General features: G+C 44.4%; 1 protein-coding gene across 1 annotated transcript in view; it reads right to left on the bottom strand.

Annotated features, from left to right (window-relative positions):
* Nucleotides 1-19,861, bottom strand: part of Wwtr1 (WW domain containing transcription regulator 1) — a 119,704-nt gene that overhangs the window by 17,375 nt on the left and 82,468 nt on the right. Inside the window, exon 4 of the mRNA XM_048424622.3 lies at nt 5,629-5,831. Coding sequence (XP_048280579.1) covers nt 5,629-5,831 — 203 coding nt within the window. The remainder of the gene's footprint in view (nt 1-5,628; nt 5,832-19,861) is intronic.

The following is a 19,861-nucleotide window of genomic DNA, read 5'->3' as shown; positions in this document are numbered from 1 at the left end:
CGGAGACTTGGGAGAAAACATTTGTGTGAGTTCGTAATTATTATCCACAGCCCTCTGCAGCTCCTTTAACTCAAGATGCACGCAGCAAACTGTGTTAGTCCACAGTCTGTTTCTGCTCTCTCCTAGAATCACATACAGAAAGACAAGATGGAGACATTCTTTTTACTGAATGCAAAAAGGTGAGGTGGATTTCTGAAATGGAGTACTTCCTCATACCTCTGTGGTCTAGCTTTCCTTGGTGAAAAGTGAGCCTCCATTTTAAAACAACGCCCGATTTATTTTCAAAAGGAGGTTTGATTTATGTATGTATTTATTTAAAGGGACAAATAAATATTGTACTTATGACGAGGGGTGGGGGAATCCTTTATAAAAGATTTGAATTGGAACTCTTTCTTTCCTCCCCACCTCCAAAGTCTCACTACGCAGCCCTGGCTGGCCTAATACTTACTGTGTAGACCAAGCTGCCCTGAAGCTGACAGCGGTCCTTTGCTTCCAAAGGGCTGACACAGATCACAGGCAGAAGCCATCACCCCCTGTGGGACCGGTCAATAAAGGAACACAGAAGATGCCCTCAACTCCTACACAAATCCAACACTTGCCCGAAACTGAAATAGAAGCTGCAGTCTCGCTCCCTGCCCAACATGTGTGATGAGAACATTTGTTGAGCATATATAAAAGAATGAATTTAAACAGCCATTTCTCTACAGATGATTGAGGTGCGTAGTGAATGCCGGATGGCAGGAGCCCGTCAAACGCCTTAGCCAACTCTGAAATCTAACTCTACACCGTGGGTTCTGAAAAGTTAGAACCTCTGTTCCAGAGGCTACGAACTGGCCACTGTTTACCTACCCTACATGCTTTGCTAAGTATGTTTTTAACTTTCCTAAAAAGCTCTTAAAACCTCAAGACATAAAACAGCCCTCTAAGAAGCACTCCGAATTCTGTGTCCATATCTAGGGAACCGTGGATCAGGAATGGCCGTGTGAAGCTGGTCGGCTGGCCTGTCTCCCCCCCCCCCCCCCCCCGACAGTGGCTGTCAAGCTTGACCGAAATCTGTGAGACCAGCTAAAAGAATTCTGAGCCTGCCTCCCTCCCTCTGTGTCCCTGTCACCCTGGAAACCAAAGGCTAAGCTTAGTCAGCATTTTTGTTCACAAGTTATATTCTCCTACTCACCCGCCTCCCCGACGGTCCAATTAAAGAGAGGATAGGGGTAAGACAGTATGGAATTCGTTTGGAAATAGTAACAGTCTCTCCACAGTGCAGGCCCTGACAAGTTCAATTCTGCTGCTTCAGCAGGCAATGCTAAATTTAGGGACTACATTTAAGGAAATTTTCCCAGTTCGGGGGAGGGAGTGATATGGAGGTTAAACCTAAGGTCATGCATCTTATCTACCACGATTCCATATCCTGAGTCCTTTAGAAGAATGTGTAACACATGTGGCTATATGTGTAAGCGTATATGTGCATGGTGTGTGTGCATTCCACCTATGCATGTATGCACAGCACTGCATGGAAATCAGGGGAACTTGTGGTAGATGCTTCTTTCTGCCTTGTGATTTCTGGCAGGCTTGGGGGCAAGCGCCTGTGCTCCCTCTCATAGGTCCCTCATTTTATGTTCATATTTTGAGATAACTAACCCAGACTGCCTTTGAACTCCCATTGGTAGTCCACCCTTACCTACCTCTCAATTCTCCTGCCTTAGCCTCCCAAGCAGTTGGATTAGAGGCCTGCTACCATCAGGCCTCACCTAGTTAGGATGCTGAATCTGTGGAGACACTGCTACTTTGTTCCAGTCTAGTAGTTGGTGGACAGTTTGTTGGCCAGGAGGAGTAGTGAATGGAAAGAGATAAAGGAATATACAATATTTTCACAGAAAGTGAATTTGTGCTCAGGGACAATAATAAAGGTCAAAGAGGTAACCACTACGACCCCAAGGAGGTAATGGTGTTAATTTTCCCTTTGACACACAACTTGGGAGTAGTTACTTCGTCTTCTCTGTGACCACAGAAGCTATAAAGCCAGCCATGCCCTGTTTATCTTTCTGTTACCTCCAATTCCATAAATATTGGCTAGGGGAATCAATGAGGAGATAAAGGAAGAAGGGGAAATCAAGTTTCTACCCTGAATCAATGGAAACTCACGATAGAACTGCAATCACACTGTCCCTAAATCTATTTTGTTAATGCCCTGAGCGACTTTAGCACCAATGAGGTAACACAGGACAACACAGGGACAGCGGTCAGAGAGTACAGGCCAGGAGGTCAGGCAGTACAGTGGAGGCGTGGCTTCCCCACTGGGGCAACATCAAACTGTACATTAATAAAAGAATAACAGGAGGAGGCAGAGACCAGCACAGGGCCCGAGAAGACAGGTTGTCCCATTAGAGATCTCCTGCAGACAGGAGAGGCAGGCTGGGAGGTTACAGACCTCCCAGTGAGCAAGGGATGTCCAGGCTGCTGCTGGTGACTGAGACTGAGAAAACCAACAGAAGTTACAGAGAAACCACACATCTCATCTGGAAACACCGGCCCTTCTACCACAAATTCCTATTTGGTGCTAGAAAGTACCTGAACAGGTGGATGGAAGACCTGGTTTACTTTGAGTCTTTTCCTACCCCAACCCTGGCTAAGACTCAAATAACAAATCACCAGAAGAAGGCAAAAAGGCTATCAGGGATGGGCAGTGTGACTCAGTGAGTAAGGGTGCATGCTGAGCAAGCCTGGCCCCCTGTGGCCAATCCCCAGCTCCCGCAGGGGAAGGAGAGAACTGACTCCTGATAATGGTACTCGGAGCAACATGTGTGCACATACACAGTAATAACAAAAGCCTGCCAAGGGGCTGGAGTTATAACTTAGCAAGTAAGAGCATTTGCTGTTCTCACAGATGGTGCAAGCTCAGTTCCCAGCACCTGGTGGTTCACAACCATCGTGAATTCCTGTGCACCCACCTGGTGGTTCATAACCATCGTGAATTCCTGTTCCAGGGGATCCAATAACCTCGTCTGACTTCCCAAGGAACCAGGCATGTCTATGGTGCATATGCATACATGCATGCAAAACATTCACATGTAAAATAAGATATGTCTTTTAAAAAAAATGAAGCCCATCAAAATAATATTCAAGATATCCTGGAAATGCTCCCAGAAAACACTCCCATGCCATTATCATATGGCCTTATTACATACGACTAGGCAACATGATGGTTGGTGGGGGGAGGGTGATCAAACTTCTGTGACTATTAGATCTATCCAGACATTTCGCCCCTACACTCCAGTATCAAAATAATAATTAAAAAGCTACCAAAACCATCCATCCTGTCTCCTAACTGGACACACACACACACAGTCAGAGCCGAGCAACACTGCCAGCCTTTTCGCCTTGCTGTGCCACGTGAAGGGCTGCACACTGGGCTGCCCTAGAATGTACAAAGTTCCCCAGCTGCCAGGGATCAGCACTGAAGGAACTATGCTGGCATTTCTGTAATATGAACCATCAAAAGTATCTGCGGCTCAAAGGCACCTACAGTGAGCCTCAAGGAAGCAATCCCGGGCACTTTTCCCCACCCTTTTCAGAAATTCCTTCTGTGGGAAAGGAGGAGATGGGACAAAAGAAGGAGTTAAACAAGAGGAAGGAGCAGAAACACATCATCCCTGGCAGAAGAGCGATTACAAACAAAAAAACAAAAAATCACCATTTAAGATCATTGAAAAACAAAACTGGGAAGAACTTATAAATGAGACCATAATACTGTATAATTCACATTGTATTTCCAAATAAGAAATTGGTCAATTCCAAGTAGAAATATCCTAGGCGGTGGTGGTGCTCGCCTTTAATCCCAACACTTGGGAGGCAGAGGCAGAGACATCTCTGTAAATTTGAGGTGAGTCTGGTCTACAGAGTAAGTTCCAGGACAACCAGGGCTACACAGAGACACCCTGAGTCCAAAAAAAAAAAAAAAAAAAAAAAAGACTTGCTCACTAAATAGAAATATCTAGAAATGGAAAGCAATAATATGATTATTTTTGCCAAGAAACATTATTATGATGCATCCAAGAAAGCAGAGATTTAGGTCCTAAGAGTGGAAACCACCACTGTAGTTTCCTAATCGCTGTCTTCCTTACTTAATATTCATCTCAGATGTATTTGATCAGCATGACATTATCATTGATAGAATGATGTATAGAGTTTAAAATAACAGCTGTAACTTGGGGAAAGTATTTACCCAATAACACTCCCACGCTCCCTTCCAAGGACACTCTTTGAACAGTTGAAACCATTTCCTTAAAGTGGCAAAATGACTCAAACTCAGCCAGGTGGATCCCTTTCTTTCTCCCTCCCTCTCTCCTTCTCTCCTTCCTCCTCCTCTTCTCCCCGCCACCCCATCTCTCTAATTCTCTGTGCTAGGGACTAGTACATGCTAGGCAAGTACTCTACCACTGAGACACACCCCCAGCTCTAGGGCCTCAAACTCTCAAGCATTCTGAGTCAGTCTTCCAAGTTCTGGGTTGAAGGTGTGCATCACCATGCCTGTTGACGCTGAGCCCCCAGAAGACACACAGCAGTGTCCTGTCGACCAGATGAATGTACATAGTATGGCGCACATTAACTGGACTGAGCCAGGCGAAGAGGCACATCCCTATCCCAGGATTCAGGAGCTGAGGCAGGAAGATAGCAAGTTTGATACCAGTCTGGGATCCATAGCAGGACAATTTTTTTTTTCTTTGGATGCAGGGTCTCTAGCTGTCCTGGAACTCACTTTGTAGGCCACGCTGGCCTTTGAACTCACATGGATCCACCTACTTCTTTCTCAAGTGCTGGGATTAAAGGCTTGCACCACTATGCCCAGCTATATCAAGACATAGTCCTAAAACAAAAGTCTGATATCCATGCAGAATGTAGAACAGTCTGTCTAAATCCATATCCAAACCAGTTTTCTTTCCATTCTGTTCTGTCTTCATCCTTTTTCATGCTCTACAGTAGAACAAGATGGTTGGCCACAGAGGGCATGTTTTATGGAATGCCTCTCTGCTATCTCCTTAAGGGAAAGGGGACAAAGTTGACTCCATTTCTAGAGCCAGGCCCTAAGACACTGGCAGCTTTTAACCCCCACGGCTTCCAATATTTTCTCTTGGAGGATTGCTGCTATCTGTCCTGGTATACTTGAGACTGCGTGCTTAATGTAATCCCAACTAAGCTCAACCTGCCAGCAATCCTTGCCATGAGCTTACATCGTTCCGAACCTTGCAAACCACCTGCCAGATGACTACCACTGAGTGAGAGGCCTTAAGGACACAGAAGCCCTTTCTAAATTCTTGGCCTACAAAACTGCAATTAAATTAAATGAGTATTTCAAATCCCTGGGTTTGGAGGAAAATTTGTTATAGAGTAATAGCTAATTGGAGCATGTTCTTTCTTAATTTTTCCTTTCTCTCCTCTTAAACATTATCAGTGGAAGTGAAGGCAGCCATGCCAAAAGACATGTCCTTGAATTCCTAAGTTTAGCCCTGAAGATAGTTTAGGAAGAGAGAGTTAGGAGAAGAAACCGAACAGGAGGCTTTGACCTCATCCTGAAGGCAAATAGCCACCCAAGGCCACAGGGCCTCCACAGGGTACCACGGAAGACCATACCTGCCTCAGGAGCTCCTCTTGGCGCATCCTGATCCTCTCTCTCTCCATCTGGATCCTCTGGAGTCGCAGTTTCTGCTGCTGTTGCTGCTGAGTGGTCAGTGCATTGGGCACGCTCATGAGCCCCGTGGGTGGGTTCGGGGTTGGGTGGTTCTGTGGACTCAGGTTACTGGGCCCGACTTGTGGCTGATGTTGGTGATTCATCACTACAGGGGGGAAGAACACACAGATCAATGACCAGGGCTTAGGATTCCTTATCATAAAAGGATCAGAACGCTTTGTGCTTTGGAATATAGATTCTGAATTCCTTCTGAGCACTTTACTATTAATCATTACTATTTTAAAACTATGCCCTTAGTTCTAGCCACAAAGGTACAAGTATTAGCCCCACACCTAACTCATCTAGTTTTAGCTTTCTGTGCTGATAAACATTTTATTTCAGCCGGGCAGTGGTAGTGCACACCTTTAACCCCAGCACTCAGGAGGCAAAGAGAGGTAGGAGGATCTCTGTGAGTTCAAGGCCAGCCTGGTCTACAGAGTGAGTTCCAGAACAGCCAGAACTGTTTCACAGAGAAACCTTGTCTCAAAAAACCAAAACCAAATAAACGGAAAAATTATTTCACATTCCCTGTGCCTAAGATACATTTTTATTACACTTATTTATTTTCTTTTGGGGGGGATGCATATTGATACGCGCAAGCCACAGCATACATGCATAGGTCATAGCTGGTTCTCTGCTTCCACCACGTGGGTCCCAGAGTTACTCTCGGGTAGTTAGGCTTATAGCAAATACCCTTACCCACTGAGCCATCTCTCACAAGCCCCATTCTCAGATACATACTCATCGTAACATAAAACAAAATGGTAAAAATAAGGCCTATAGAGATTGTCACAGCTTAAAAGAGATTTTTCTCGAGGACACCTGGGAGTGTGTGAATTTTCTCCGACACCCTGAGTATCTATCTGCACAGCAGCATCCCAGAAGGCCTGCCCTCAATGCTCTACCAGTGGGTAGACACGAACACTCAGGACGCATGAATGAACTGAGAACAGCAGGCAAAAAACAGGCCTCCATCCGAAGAGGGGCCTAGTCACACTTTGTTAAAAAGGAGTAACTCCTGGGACTGGGAGTGTAGCTCAGTGAACAGAGCACTTGCTAAGCATGCAGGAGGCCCTGGGTTCTAGCCCCAGCGTCGTGTAACCTGGAGTGACGGACGGTGCATTCCTACAATCCTAGCCTTCAACGGTGGAAACAGGAGAATCAGAAATGCAAGGTGATCATCGCCAATCCAGGAAGCCTGAGGCCTGTTTAGTCTACATGAGATCCTGTCTAAAAACATCAAAAAAAATTTCAGCACTCAGGAAAGACAACTCTGGATAAGAGCCCTGGCTGCTCTTCTAGAGGACGCAGGTTCGATTCCCAACACACATATGGCAGCTCACAGCAACCTCCAGTTCCAGGAGATCCAATGCCCTCTTCTGACCTCTGCAGGTACCAGGAACAAACAAGACACACAGACATACATGTCATTAAATATATGTATCCTACATATAATTTTTTTTTGGAGCCAGGGCTGTAGTGGAACTTGCAATGTAGACCAGACTAGCCTGGAACTCAAAAAGATCTGACTGATTCTGCCTAAAATACTGAAATATTTTAATTAAATCCCAGAAGTTAAATATCTAAAATACGTACAGAAGACAGGAGATGGTGCCACTCGGTTCCTAAGCTTTGTTGTGATGAACCAATGGAACCAACGGGGCATTTCTTACACCCTTAGGTTTAAAACAGAGAACAAAGCAAAACAAACAAACAAAAAAACCCACAGTTCCTACTGATGGCAGAATAGTTGAAATGAATTTCCCTTCCAGAAATTTGGTAGAGTATAAGACACAGGGCTGACTCTTCCCAAACCACACCCTTGCTAGCTTCAGAATGTCTGCTCTTACAGGTGTTCACTCTTACAGGAAACACCTGCTCCTACAGGTGTTCACCCTTATAGGCGACATCTGCATCTGCTCCTACAGATGTTCACTCTTACAGGAGACATCTGCTATTACAGGTGTTCACTCTTACGGGAGACATTTGCTATTACAGGTGTTCACTCTTACAGGAGACACCTGCTCCTACGGGTGTTCAAAGTTACAGAAGACCCCTGCTCCTATAAGTGTTCACTCTTACAGGAGACACCCGCTCCTACAGGTGTTCACTCTTACAGGAGACACCTGCTCCTACAGGTGTTCACTCTTACAGGAGACACCTGCTATTACAGGTGTTCACTCTTACAGGAGACACCTGTTCCTACAGGTGTTCACTCTTACAGGAGAGACCTGCTCCTACAGGTGTTCACTCTTACAGGAGACACCTGCTCCTATGGGTTTACTCTTTCAGGAGATATCTGTGGAAGTGAAGGTAGAGCTGTCGTTTCCTTGCACTGAATTTATATTTGACCAATTAGGCTGAACATCCATGATTAATTGTAGAGTCTGGAAAAGACTGGGCTTTAGACAATGGTTTTGTTTTCAAAATAAAGCATACTCAAGCATAGCACACTCACCAGAGTATGTGAAGATGTTTACAATAATACTACTTACCATAGTAAAAGATTAAATATGATCTTACTGTCTATCAGTTCCACATTATAATCCTTTCATCGAGGCCCATTCCCAGATAATAAGGGAATAGGATAATCTCATGGGTCATAGGAGCAAAGGGGCGGGCCAGATATCTGAGCAAGGGACTATTTATGGAAAGGAGGAGTGGGTTATGCATACACAGCTGTTGTCCTAGAATGGGCCAGAAGCTGGTGACAACAGTACCTCTGGGGAGGAGTCTGAGTGTCAAATATGGGAGACCCTCTTCCTACTCTGCATCATTCAAATTCTTCAAATGTGCCCACACGACTTATGTGAAACATGGGTGAATAGTTTTTAATTAGAAATTCAAATAAGAGGGCTGGGAAGATGGCTCAGCAGTGAAGAGGGGCCAGTGCTCTTGCAGCGGTAAGGTGCCCAACACAGGCACAGCCCTCCATAGCTCCAGTCCCAGGGAACCCCACCAGGCGTGCATGCCATGCATACACACACATGTACGCAAGCAAAATACACACATAAAACTGCTCTTTCTTCAAAGGTGAAAAAAACAAACATCATGGTCCTTTGAGTACCAAACTCAGTATTTTCCTGGTGTAGTGGATTAAAATGACACTAAAATTATTTGAAAAACAACAAGACTGAGAAAATAAGATCAGAACTAAGAACCCACTTGTTGCAATTGCTCATTACAAAAATGAGGAAAACAAGACCAATAGAAAGCAGCCTAGAAGCCAGGGGTCTTGACTTAAGTCAGTGATCCACTATTCAACTTGGCTTGGTTAATTTGCAAGAGCTACTGAGTGGCATCAAGACTGGAGCTCATGACCTTCGTCTGGGCCTCCTTAAAGTCACTGCCTTTGGGTGCTGGGGGAACACAAGATGGTTACAGTAGAAAGAAGGTTACCAGAAAAACAAAGTCAAAAATCTGACTTTGCAATGGACAAAAATATTCCTTGGGATGATATTCTAGAACATTTCTGAGAGGAGATGATGATCCCATTGTTAAAAAGCACACCACGGTGCAGTATGAGACAAAACTACCATGAACTGCCTCAGATAGACTCTAGACTTTGCGGGCTCAAGACCTTTGCCACCCCTAAAGAAAGAAATAAACCAAGTACATAATTTCTCTACTGACAGAAGAACGCAGCAAATTCAAGTTGAGACATCTGTTTTTTCACTTCTAAGAAAGTAAAATTATCTTTTTTCATGTTTTGCTCTATTTTCATGTTGTTTCTATTTTATTCTCTTTATTTATTTGCTTTTAATTGGTGCTACTCAATATAAAAGAAAACACCAAGACAAATTCCACAGCTTGTGATATGTGATACAATCGCAGTATCCTTGATGAAGCGCTAGGGACGAGAGCCATCAAGGACAGACCTGGTCCTCTGACCACTGCTGCCCCAGGATGATGTACAATGACACTCTATTACCCTTTCCAGCAAATACTCTTGATCATTTCCGCAAAGCCTTATGTGTAGAAATAAGCTCAAAGTGGAGAGTGTTCCTGAATTCAGTTCTATCTACATGGGGGAAAGTCTTTAGTCTTGAAGTATTGCTTTGTGCAGTACCAGGAAGCAGACAGCATAGAGAAAGTGTACGGGCAGCTTCCAAGAGCTGAGAAACAGGAGAGGGGCAGCTGAGAACCAAAGGCTGGAAAGAGCAGGGCTCAAATGTTTGACAAATTCGGCCTCAGAAACATCCAGTGGCTTGTTCTTCTGTGTTCTCGGTTTGCTTCCCTCCTGTCAGCTTTTGGTTGTACATACACAAAAGACCTCGTGGAGAAACCCAAACCATAAGGCAAGCAATAAGGTTAGGCTGATAATCAAAAGCCCTCCTAGGAGCTAGCAGGGTTGCAAAGGAAAACCAGTGTTCCAGTGGCCAGGAGCTACAGGGAAGCCAACGAAAGACACAGACGTGACTTTACACCCATCAAATTCTTCTCCACAAGTCCTACTTGCTGTGAGAGAAAGCATGGTGGGGTGCACATCCATGGCTAGCAAAGTCTCTGGACAAGTTCTCAGCCTCTCCTTCCCTGCACACACCTGGGGTTTGAAGCTGAATTTTCCACCTCTCAGCAGCACAGTTCCACTTGAGTGGGTGAAGCTTTCCTAAACTCTGGAGACTTCCGGTCTGTGGTACCTGCTTCCTTTTGTGCCCCCATGCCACCAGAAATGCAGACTTTCGCCCTGGAAGTCACTGTGGCTCGTTGGTTTAATAAAAACACAATACCCATGGTGCCTATACTGATATAAAGAGATGACTCGATGAATAACGGGGAGAAGAGACGAATCTCTGGAACAGACACGCAGACAGTTCTTGAAAAGAGACAGGAGTCCCACAGAAGAAGGAGAAAGCTTTGCTGTACAGAAACCTGAAAAACCTGTCCCTGGCCAGGTGACCAAGGTCAGCATTAACAGTGACGAGATGCAATAATGGTATATAACTTGACCTAACATGAGGAGAATGCTGCTTGTTGGCTTTTTTATTATTATTCTTTTTAATCTCATGGTCTTCTTTCCCAAAACCATTATGAAGTCTAACAGTGGGGGGGGGGATCCATTTCTAATTCAGGGGGATTATATAAAACACCTAAGCAATACTTTTTTTGTTTGTTTTTTGTTTGTTTGTTTTTTTATGGTTGAGAAATATTTTATTAGGGTTACTTTGATTCCTTGACAGACAATGGGGAGTTGTTAAAGGAAGCTTACCTATAATCAATTTTTTTAAATTCTGAAATGAACAATTATGATCTCATAGCACTGGCCCTTTTTTTAATTTTCTTTTTTTTATTTTCTTTTTTTTTTTTGATGTTTCTTTTTTCCCCTTATTTATTTATTTAAAGAATTTCCACTTCCTCCCCTCCTCCCAATACCCTCCCGCTCCCCCCACTCCCTCTCCTCCTCCCTCACCATTCCCAAGAACAGTCAGGGTTTCCTGCCCTGTGGGAAATCCAAGTTCCTCCCCCCCGCCCTCCATGTCCAGGAAGGTGAGCATCCAAACAGACCAGGATCCCAAAAAGCCAGTCCATGCAGACGAAACAAGACCCAGTGCCATTGTCAATGGCTTCTCAGTCAGCCCCCATGTCAGCCACCTTCAGAGAATCCGGTTTGATCACATGCTCATTCAGTCCCAGTCCAGCTGGCTTTGGTGAGCTCTCATTCGATCAATCCCCTTGAATCAGTGGGTGAACGCATCCTTCGCGGTTCTGACTTCCTTCTTCATGTTCTCCTTCCATCTGCTCTTCATTTGGACCTTGGGGGCTCAGTCCAGCTAAGCAATACTTCTTGAGATCATGTAAAAGAAGGAAACCTAGGAAATGGTCACAGCCAAGCATGACAGATGCAGGAACTATCTACGTGCTGTATGAGATGTGGAACAGAAAAGGACGTCAGATAGAAGCTAATGAAATCCAAAAGAAGTGTGCAAGTTTCTTATTTTTTTTATTCGCATTTACTTATTTCTTTGGTCTTTCTGAGACAGGATCTAACTATGTATCTCTGGCTGTCCTGGACTTTGGCATATAACCAGGGCTGGCCTCAAGGTTACAGCATTCACCTAACTCTGGGCCTCCTAAGTACATGAGTTACCACACCAGCTTACAGTGTGGATTTTAATTAGTAAGAATGAGCCAATACTGTTCATTAGTTATTACAAACATAGCATGTGAATGGGACATTTTACCGCGGGTCAAACTGGGTGTAGAGGTATATAGGAATCCTACAAATTTTTTTTATAAAACTACAATTTCTAATTAGTGAGTATAATTAAGAGACAGACAGACACAGGAAAGGGCAAGCCTACAACATAGTCCATGAAAGTAAACAGATACAAAGGAGTTGTTTCCAGGTGTGTTATGTTGTCAGTCAAGACTGTGGACTGTTGAACTAGAAGAACATATTTTACTGCTAGATTTCTGCCTTGAATACACTCAAGGGTCACCTTTCCCTTTCTGAGAGGGACATAAAAGCACAAACACATCTATCTATCTTGCAGGACTCTCCCTCCTGGGTAGGAAAAAACTAAAAAATGCTGGTCAACTACAACTTAGTAAATGTCTTGGCAAAGCACTGAATTATGAACAGGACTAAACACGAATCAAGAATTATTAAGCTCCTACTATGTGCTTAGCTCTTTGAAGTTTAACAAGTTGCTTCTAACTCAAAGCCAGAGAAGGGAAGCAGCAGCCAATGATGTTGAACAAATAATTTCATGTGTCTAGCAGCTGTGTGTCTGTCTAGCAGCTGTTGCGCAAGACACAAAGTCACAGAAGAACAAAGCAAAACAAAATATATAAGTCTTGATGGGGGATAGGCTGAGGCAGGAGGATGATCTATGCCAAGGTAGAGTTCAAGACCACCTAGAATACTGCAAGACAGTCTGAAAGAAAACAAAAACAAAAGAAACAAGAAGTCGATCTAGCCAGAGTCTCCACACATGTAATATTGATGAGTTGTGGGATCGTCTAGATTGAAAACTCTACCCACAATCCTATTCTTTCTTCTCTTTACAAACGTTGAAACTGAGGTCTGACCAGTCATCCTGACTTCCCTAGAAGTGAGGGGTTTATTGGGACACAGGGCTAATTCAAGCAAAGTCTCTATCGAAAGTAATGGTCTGTGACTCTCAGCAGCCCCAGGGCTACCTCTTAATGATGGAATTCTTAGACGACTAAGCCATAACCTGTTGATATTTAAGACTAAGGCCGGCAATCCAGGATGGCAGTCAGTGTAGACCACAACACCAAGTCTTGGTAGAGGGCATATATTTACTCTGCATGATGGGGGTCTTAGTCCATTTAGACCGGTGCTTCTCAAATGTTTAGTGAAAGGTTCTTCCCCAGGAGCCCCTATCTAGCTTGAAGCCAGGGTGCCCTTTGTCGAGGTATCAGTCTGCAGTTTGCCAGGAGCCTGGGCTGCTGTCAAGAGGGCAGCAGAAGAACTCTTCTCTCTAAATTCTCTTGGGATCACTTCCACCCTACAGGCATTTCCCAACCATCATGTTAAAACTTCACACTTAGCGTTTAGAGACCATACACACTTTAGCTACTGCACACACCCATTAGGGTTCTAGCATCGGCCTTTGTTCACACTTCAAAATGGGTGATTTCTATCAGTTCACTGATTTTTGGAGCCGAAGGTTCCAAAAATTTGGAAGGGTAAATGACTCAGCACAAATCACACACGTGTGCGCACACAGACCCCAACAAACCAAGGAAACCTGAATGTGCAGGAAGCACCAGAATGCTGCATAGGCATTGGCTAAGGGCCCTCTACTTCTACCCTTCCAAACCCAGAAGCCCGAAATAACTGGTATGCTACTTTGAGGGGGATAGCTGGTTTCCTTTGTCCTACCTCATAAAGAAATCTCTTGCAGACTCATTTGGGGGGGGGGGGGCCTTAATCACATTTTGATGGTGCCCTATTTGCGTGATCTAACTTTATACACGCAAAAGTTACAACACTTTGTTCTGGAATGATAATGCCAAAAAAATAAACCAAAGAAGCAAAAAAGCAAAAGCAGACATACTTTTGAAAGATTGTATTTCACGATTCACGTCGCAGCTATAATACTAGGCCTTCTGGCCATGTAATGATACGGAACTCCAAGGAGGCATGCCAAAACATACAGGTGTAGGTCGTTCCTGACTTCCATACGGACCCAGTGCACCGAGTCTGCAAAATATTCCAGCAGGAAGCGGGTCTGAGTGCAGCTGCAGGCCTTTCCCCAAACTCTGTTTATGTGCTATGCATGGCTTAACTCGGGAACCGGCCAGCCCCGGGTGTCACGCAGCCCTGTCTGATGGGAAACACATGTCCACAGAGGAGGAAAGAAAACCCAGCCACAGGGCAGCCTTGGCTCAGTCATGATCCAGTGGCTGCAGACACATCTCTTGCCTTCCTGTGTGCCTCTTGGCTTCTGCCAACAAGGAGCCTCTTGTTTCTCTTATTTCCCAGAAACGGTATTAGCTGTCCAACAAGGTCAGAAAAAAATAAATAAATAAATGGGGTGGGGGGTGGGGGGGGCAGCTTTTCACTTCCAGGTGTGCTCGGCTCTAAAACTCTGCAAGTTTTAAGCCAAGAGGTTTCTCCATGCCGATTTCACGCTGAAGCCTTTCTTCTGGTACTGGGTAAGAATACTATAAAGAAAATTCTCTGCTGGCTCAGTGGATAAGCACAGAGCTCCAGGACAACGCATATACGGCTAAACTTTTCTTGATTATCTATGTTTCAAGCCTTCAGACCATTTATTTGCAGGTGTTCCAAAGACCGACGACACAGGCTTGCAACTCTCCAAAGGTTCCAGTTCCTTCTAGTAAAAGGGCTTAGAACCCAACCTCCATTTACTTCCCAGACACCCTTGAAATTTTAGCATCAAGAAATTCCTTTCCTGCTTGTAATCCTGCCTGGCCATTTAGGCAGTAATCTTGTCCACAGACCAGGGCACAAGTAACTGGGCACACCCACTCTGTTCAGGACGAGGACGAATGCCCGAGGCACTGGCTTTTACGTCCTCCTAGTGAGCATGCTCTCTGGGTATATAAGCTATTAGCTGTCAAAAGATCTAACTATAGGATCTAGACACTGGGTCTCATCACTGTAACATATCCAGAAGAATGTGAGCGTGGGCATGTGTGGAGGGGAGGGGAGCAACCCTTACATTTTCCTGTCATGTTAATTTCTCAGTCCTTCTTTGTGAGTGCGTCTGAGTATGTGTGTGTATGTTCACCTAAAGTGGTATTAGAATGTGCAACCCTAATTCCATCTAACTGCTGGACTATCTCAAGGTTTATCCGAACTGGTGTGTGTCAGGAAACTCAGCTACAGACACCGCATTGAGCAAACAGTGTCTAATAGTAGAAACTAAGGGGACAGTAGAAACTAAGACCTTTTACTGGGCTGCCCCCCACCCCCACCCCAAGCCATCCTTCTGATTTTAAATTTGTTTCCATGGCTGGGCACTGTCAGAGAAAACCTCGTTCTACTGCCTTCAGAGAGCCAGCACACCTTTATCCCGTCAGGAACCGGAAACTCTGATCTGTGTCTTTTCTTTTCGTCAACTGAGAAAGGTTATGGTCATGTTGTAGTCGCCAGTTTTGCCGAACGGGGTTGCAAACGATTCTAGGTGCACACCATTGCAGCCCAAGCTGAAGAGCTGAAAACGGGCACCCACACAAGGTGAAAAGAAAATGCAGCCAGTGTGCTAAGTTTAATCTGCTTTGGGGGATATTATTTCATTCTAGTAAATACCCTTATTATTGAAAGAGGTGACACCAGAGACACCAAGACTGATGAGGTGGTCCAAGCATCTGGCCAGTCTATGAACGGGGCTTTCAGGTAACAACCAAACACTGGAAATTATTGGCTCTGTGAGAAATCACAAACATTTCGATAAGGTCTTAGCAAAGATAGCAATGGGACACTGCTTTTCAGTTTAGAACCACAACGGGGCGGGGCGGGGCGGGGGACCAGACACAGGATTAGCAAACTATAATTAACCCAGGGTGTCAAGATGGAAAAAGCTGCTCAACCCTGTGGCTTTGCAGATGTGTGCATTTCACAGAAGGCTGTACCTAAGAGGATCTTAAGAGGATGTTGAGTACAAGTCAATTGCTTTGGAAATAAAAAGGATCAATACGAATAGTAGTGACTTGGGAATGTTAAGCTACACCAATCCTTTCATCATTGTCTATGGTTTGGTTTGGTTTCCAATTCGGTGACAGAAAAGACAGCTGGATCCCTTCCCCTCAGAAGACTATAGTCTAGAGGGGCAGACACACAAACAGCAAGTAAATGGTATCTATCCTTTGACTCAGGGACAACAGTCCGGGAGGGGATGTGAGAGGCCGGGGAGGACACCAGCCAACAGTGTGCACCTCACGTGACAGGATGCTGCACTCAGGAACTCGGAGCCACTGGAGCTGCCTGCACAAGCCAGATATCAGGCTGGCATGGAGTGGAAGGGGTTCCTGTTCCCACTCGAACGTAGGAGCCACAGGGAGTTGATGGCTGGGGGGGGGGGGTCTGTTTTCTTTAAGGATGTAGCTCCTGGTAGGCTGATGATCCACTGGACGGCCCCACAGAGGAGTATATGAACACACAAATTGGACTTGATGGGTTATTAAATTAAACCAAAGAAAAAGATACAAAATTGAGGGAGATAAGGAGATGGGTAGAGGTGAATTTGAGAAGAGTTAAAGGAAGACGCTGCTGGAGAATATGATCCATTGTATGAGGTTCTCAAAGATTTAATAAAGATACTTTTAAGGGGAGAATATTCCAGACCTATGTCCTTAAAGTACATGTGCAAAAAGAGCAGTCCCTGTGTTCCAAGGCAGAGGGCAAGGGGCAGCAGACGGTTCTGTGTGGCCCAGAGCCTATGGAAGGCGCCATGCTAGCTTCAATTCCAGAGGCACAGGAATCTCCTTCAGGCAGAAAACTGCCAAGTGGTTCACCTGCTGTGACCAAATATAAAATTCTGGAGGAAAAAAAAAATATCCAGATATGGAGAAATTAAGGTATCCACTGTTTAAGGTCAGAATTAATGTCTCTCAACTGCCTCTCTTGGTCCCGTGAGGAGATTCTGGAGAGAAAAGTAACCCGGTTTTGCCAGGAATGGGAGGGACCAAGCAGCTTTTAATACACAGCCAAGTCTGGCCCCAAGTAAATCAAAACAAAGGCCCGGAGCTCTGCGTTTTACAGGGAATGGCAAGCCAAAAAAAGGTTGTGTTCTTAACAGAAAACACGCAAAATGCCCAACAGAAGAACTGTGGCTCCCAATTTTCTAAGTTTCTAAGGTTCCGGAACAGCGGAGGTTCCAGAGGGTCCGAGATCAGGCCCGCATGCCTGTCTGGAAGGTTGTAGAAAACCTCGTGAGAACTCCCACTATCCCTGCTGGTTGAAGTTACTCCAGACAGTGTCCAGACAACATTGAGGAATCAGTACTTAGTGCTTTATCCCCAGGAAAAAAAAAAAAAGCTTATTTATCCTCAAAATTACGTGGGTCTCGCCCTCATGAATGACCTGACTCCTAAACGGAGGCTGTCCTGCAGAGCCGGGATCTTTGCTGTCCACGCTCTCACGGGGCGCCCTGGTGCTCGGGTATTCACTCTCCCCTTGAGCCTTACTGGTTTGGGTCCCTGTCCCTTTTGTAGTCATGGATTCCTTCTAGCTCAACTTTATTTTTATTCTTTTGAATGATGCATATTGTAAAAGAGGAAGAAATGAATGTATGGAAATATCAGATTTTCTTCTTTTTTTTTAAAGAATTTGTGTTTTGAGTAAAACTGGCCCCATAAGCTGATATATTTGTATATTACCAGAAGTGGAACTGTTAAAAAGGATTAGAAGGATTAGGAGGTGTGGCCTTGTTGGAGGAAGTGTGTCACTGGGGGTGGGCTTTGGGGTTTCAAAACCCACATCAGGCCAAATATCTCTCTCTCTCTCTCTCTCTCTCTCTCTCTCTCTCTCTCTCTCTCTCTCTCCCTACCTGCAGACTAAGATGTAAAGTTCTCACTACTTCTCTCCAGAACCATGCCTGCCAATCTTCCTGCCATGGTGAGGACAAACTCATTCTGAAACTGTAAGCAAGCCTCCAACTAAAAAGACCTGCCTTGGTCAAGGTGTCTCTTCGCAGCAATAAAACAGTGACCAAGATAATTAGCGTAGTTTCATTAAGAAACAAATATCCTGAAAGCTGCACAGGAAGTCACTATAATTAAAAGGCCACATCAAGAGATATATGCATACACTATTTCTCAAATGCCCTGATGAATGGGGGAGGCCTATTTGCTAAATGAACTCATGAAATATGCCCAAAGCTCCCATACTTTGAGAAATGAAAATAAATAGCACAAAAATATCCACACTCATGTTTAAGAAGGAATTAAAGTATCCATGCAGAAGCACTGAAAATGATAGTGACTAAAATCCTGAAGTCACATGTAAAAACAGGGCAGGAAAGTAAGCAAAGTCAAGTGACATTTCTGATTTCAACAGGCTAAAATTAAACTATGTAGATAGCCACACAAAAGTACTGTTTGTCGGGTAAGTAACACCCGTGAAGCTGAAATGAACCACACTGGAGATTATTATTGGATGAGCATCCATTGCAAGGGAGTCTCCGTGTCTTTGAGCACACGTCATTGACTGAAGATAGAAACACTTTCCTCGTAGCTTATGGAGTATTGAAGCAGCCTGTGACCCAGTAACTCTGCCTGCACCCCCAGTTCCTTCAACTAATGATCAAAATGAATATCCCCGGTCCTGTGGTACATCAACACTGGGGGCCTCTTGAGATGGCATAAGAGCAAGAAATCATTTCTGTGCTATTCCTGCCAAACAGATATAACCAAAGTCTAAGTCATAGGAGGCATGAGACTAATCGGAATTTAAAGATTCACTACCTAGTAATTAGACTATAGTTTTAAAACCAAATAGTCAAGGTCCAGAAAAACAAGAATTGGGGAATCACTCCAGGTTAAAAGAATTTAAGGACAAACTGGGGATAAAGCTCAATGGTAAAGCATTTGTGCAGAATGACTGAGGGCCTGGGTTTGATTCCCCAGGACCAAGAAAGAACAGAAAGGGGGGGGGGGGTTAGACTAAATGCAACATGTGTTCCGTCAGATACAGCACTGTATCAGTGTTAAATTTCCCTGATCGTGATGCCTGTTCTGTGCTCAGGAAACACAATCTCAGGCTCTACAAATATTTAGGGATACAGATCATGATGTCTCCAGCTTTACCTCCAATAATTAAGGAAAAGGGCTAGAGGTGCAGCAAAGTGGTAGAATAACTATAGAATGTTCCAGGCCCTGGGTTTCATCCTCAGCAACAGAAACAAAACTTGGTTACAGCGATGTGTGGTGGTACTATATTCCAAATACTAGGGGGGCTGAGACGGCCACTAGTTTGAGCATAGTCAGATGAGACCTTGCCTCAAAAAATAAAGTGAGGGAGAGAGGGAGGAAGGAAAAAAAGGAAAGAAGGAAGGAATGCACATACACAGATAATCAAACCAAGTTGCATTGACAAGCAAAGTACCAACAACTAACAAAAGTAAAAGTCACAAAGGATAAATACAGCAATCCCTTGTACTAGACGTGAAACTTTTCTGAACTTCAAGATTATTTCAAAAATAAATTCAGATTTTTCTTTTTCCTAAATAAAATCTACGTGACTATATCCCAAACTCTGTAGAGATTTAGAATAGTTTTTGCCTGGTAGAGTAAAGAGAAAACTGTATCTGTACTTGGGCAATGGTTTCCGTTAAAATGCAGTACATCGTGCTGATGTGTGTGTGTGTTTGTGTGTGTGTGTGTATACATGTGTGTGTTTGTGTATGCGTGTGTGTTATATTCGCTGATCCTCCCAGCTCCCAACCCAACTGTGACTTAAATAATAGTAAAAGCCGCTTAGTAAGGCAAGAGACAGATTTCACAACCGGCTAGCCTTTCTGAAGAAATCCTCTGAAGACAGGACACCCAGGTCAGGAAATTATAGGTTTTCATAGGAGGAATATGGGGCACCAAGAATTTTCATGGTCAACGGTGGAGACCTGACATGAAAGCCTTTACTTTTCCAAGCTCAGAACTGTAACACTGCGCTACTGTGGCCTTACGACAGGAAGAAAATAA

The sequence above is a fragment of the Myodes glareolus genome, chromosome 20 (assembly GCF_982192425.1).
Source record: "Myodes glareolus chromosome 20, mMyoGla1.1, whole genome shotgun sequence".
NCBI classification, from domain to species: domain Eukaryota; kingdom Metazoa; phylum Chordata; class Mammalia; order Rodentia; family Cricetidae; genus Myodes; species Myodes glareolus.
The sequence above is the reverse complement of the archived record's forward strand: the minus strand, read 5'-3'. Positions and strand labels throughout refer to the sequence as shown.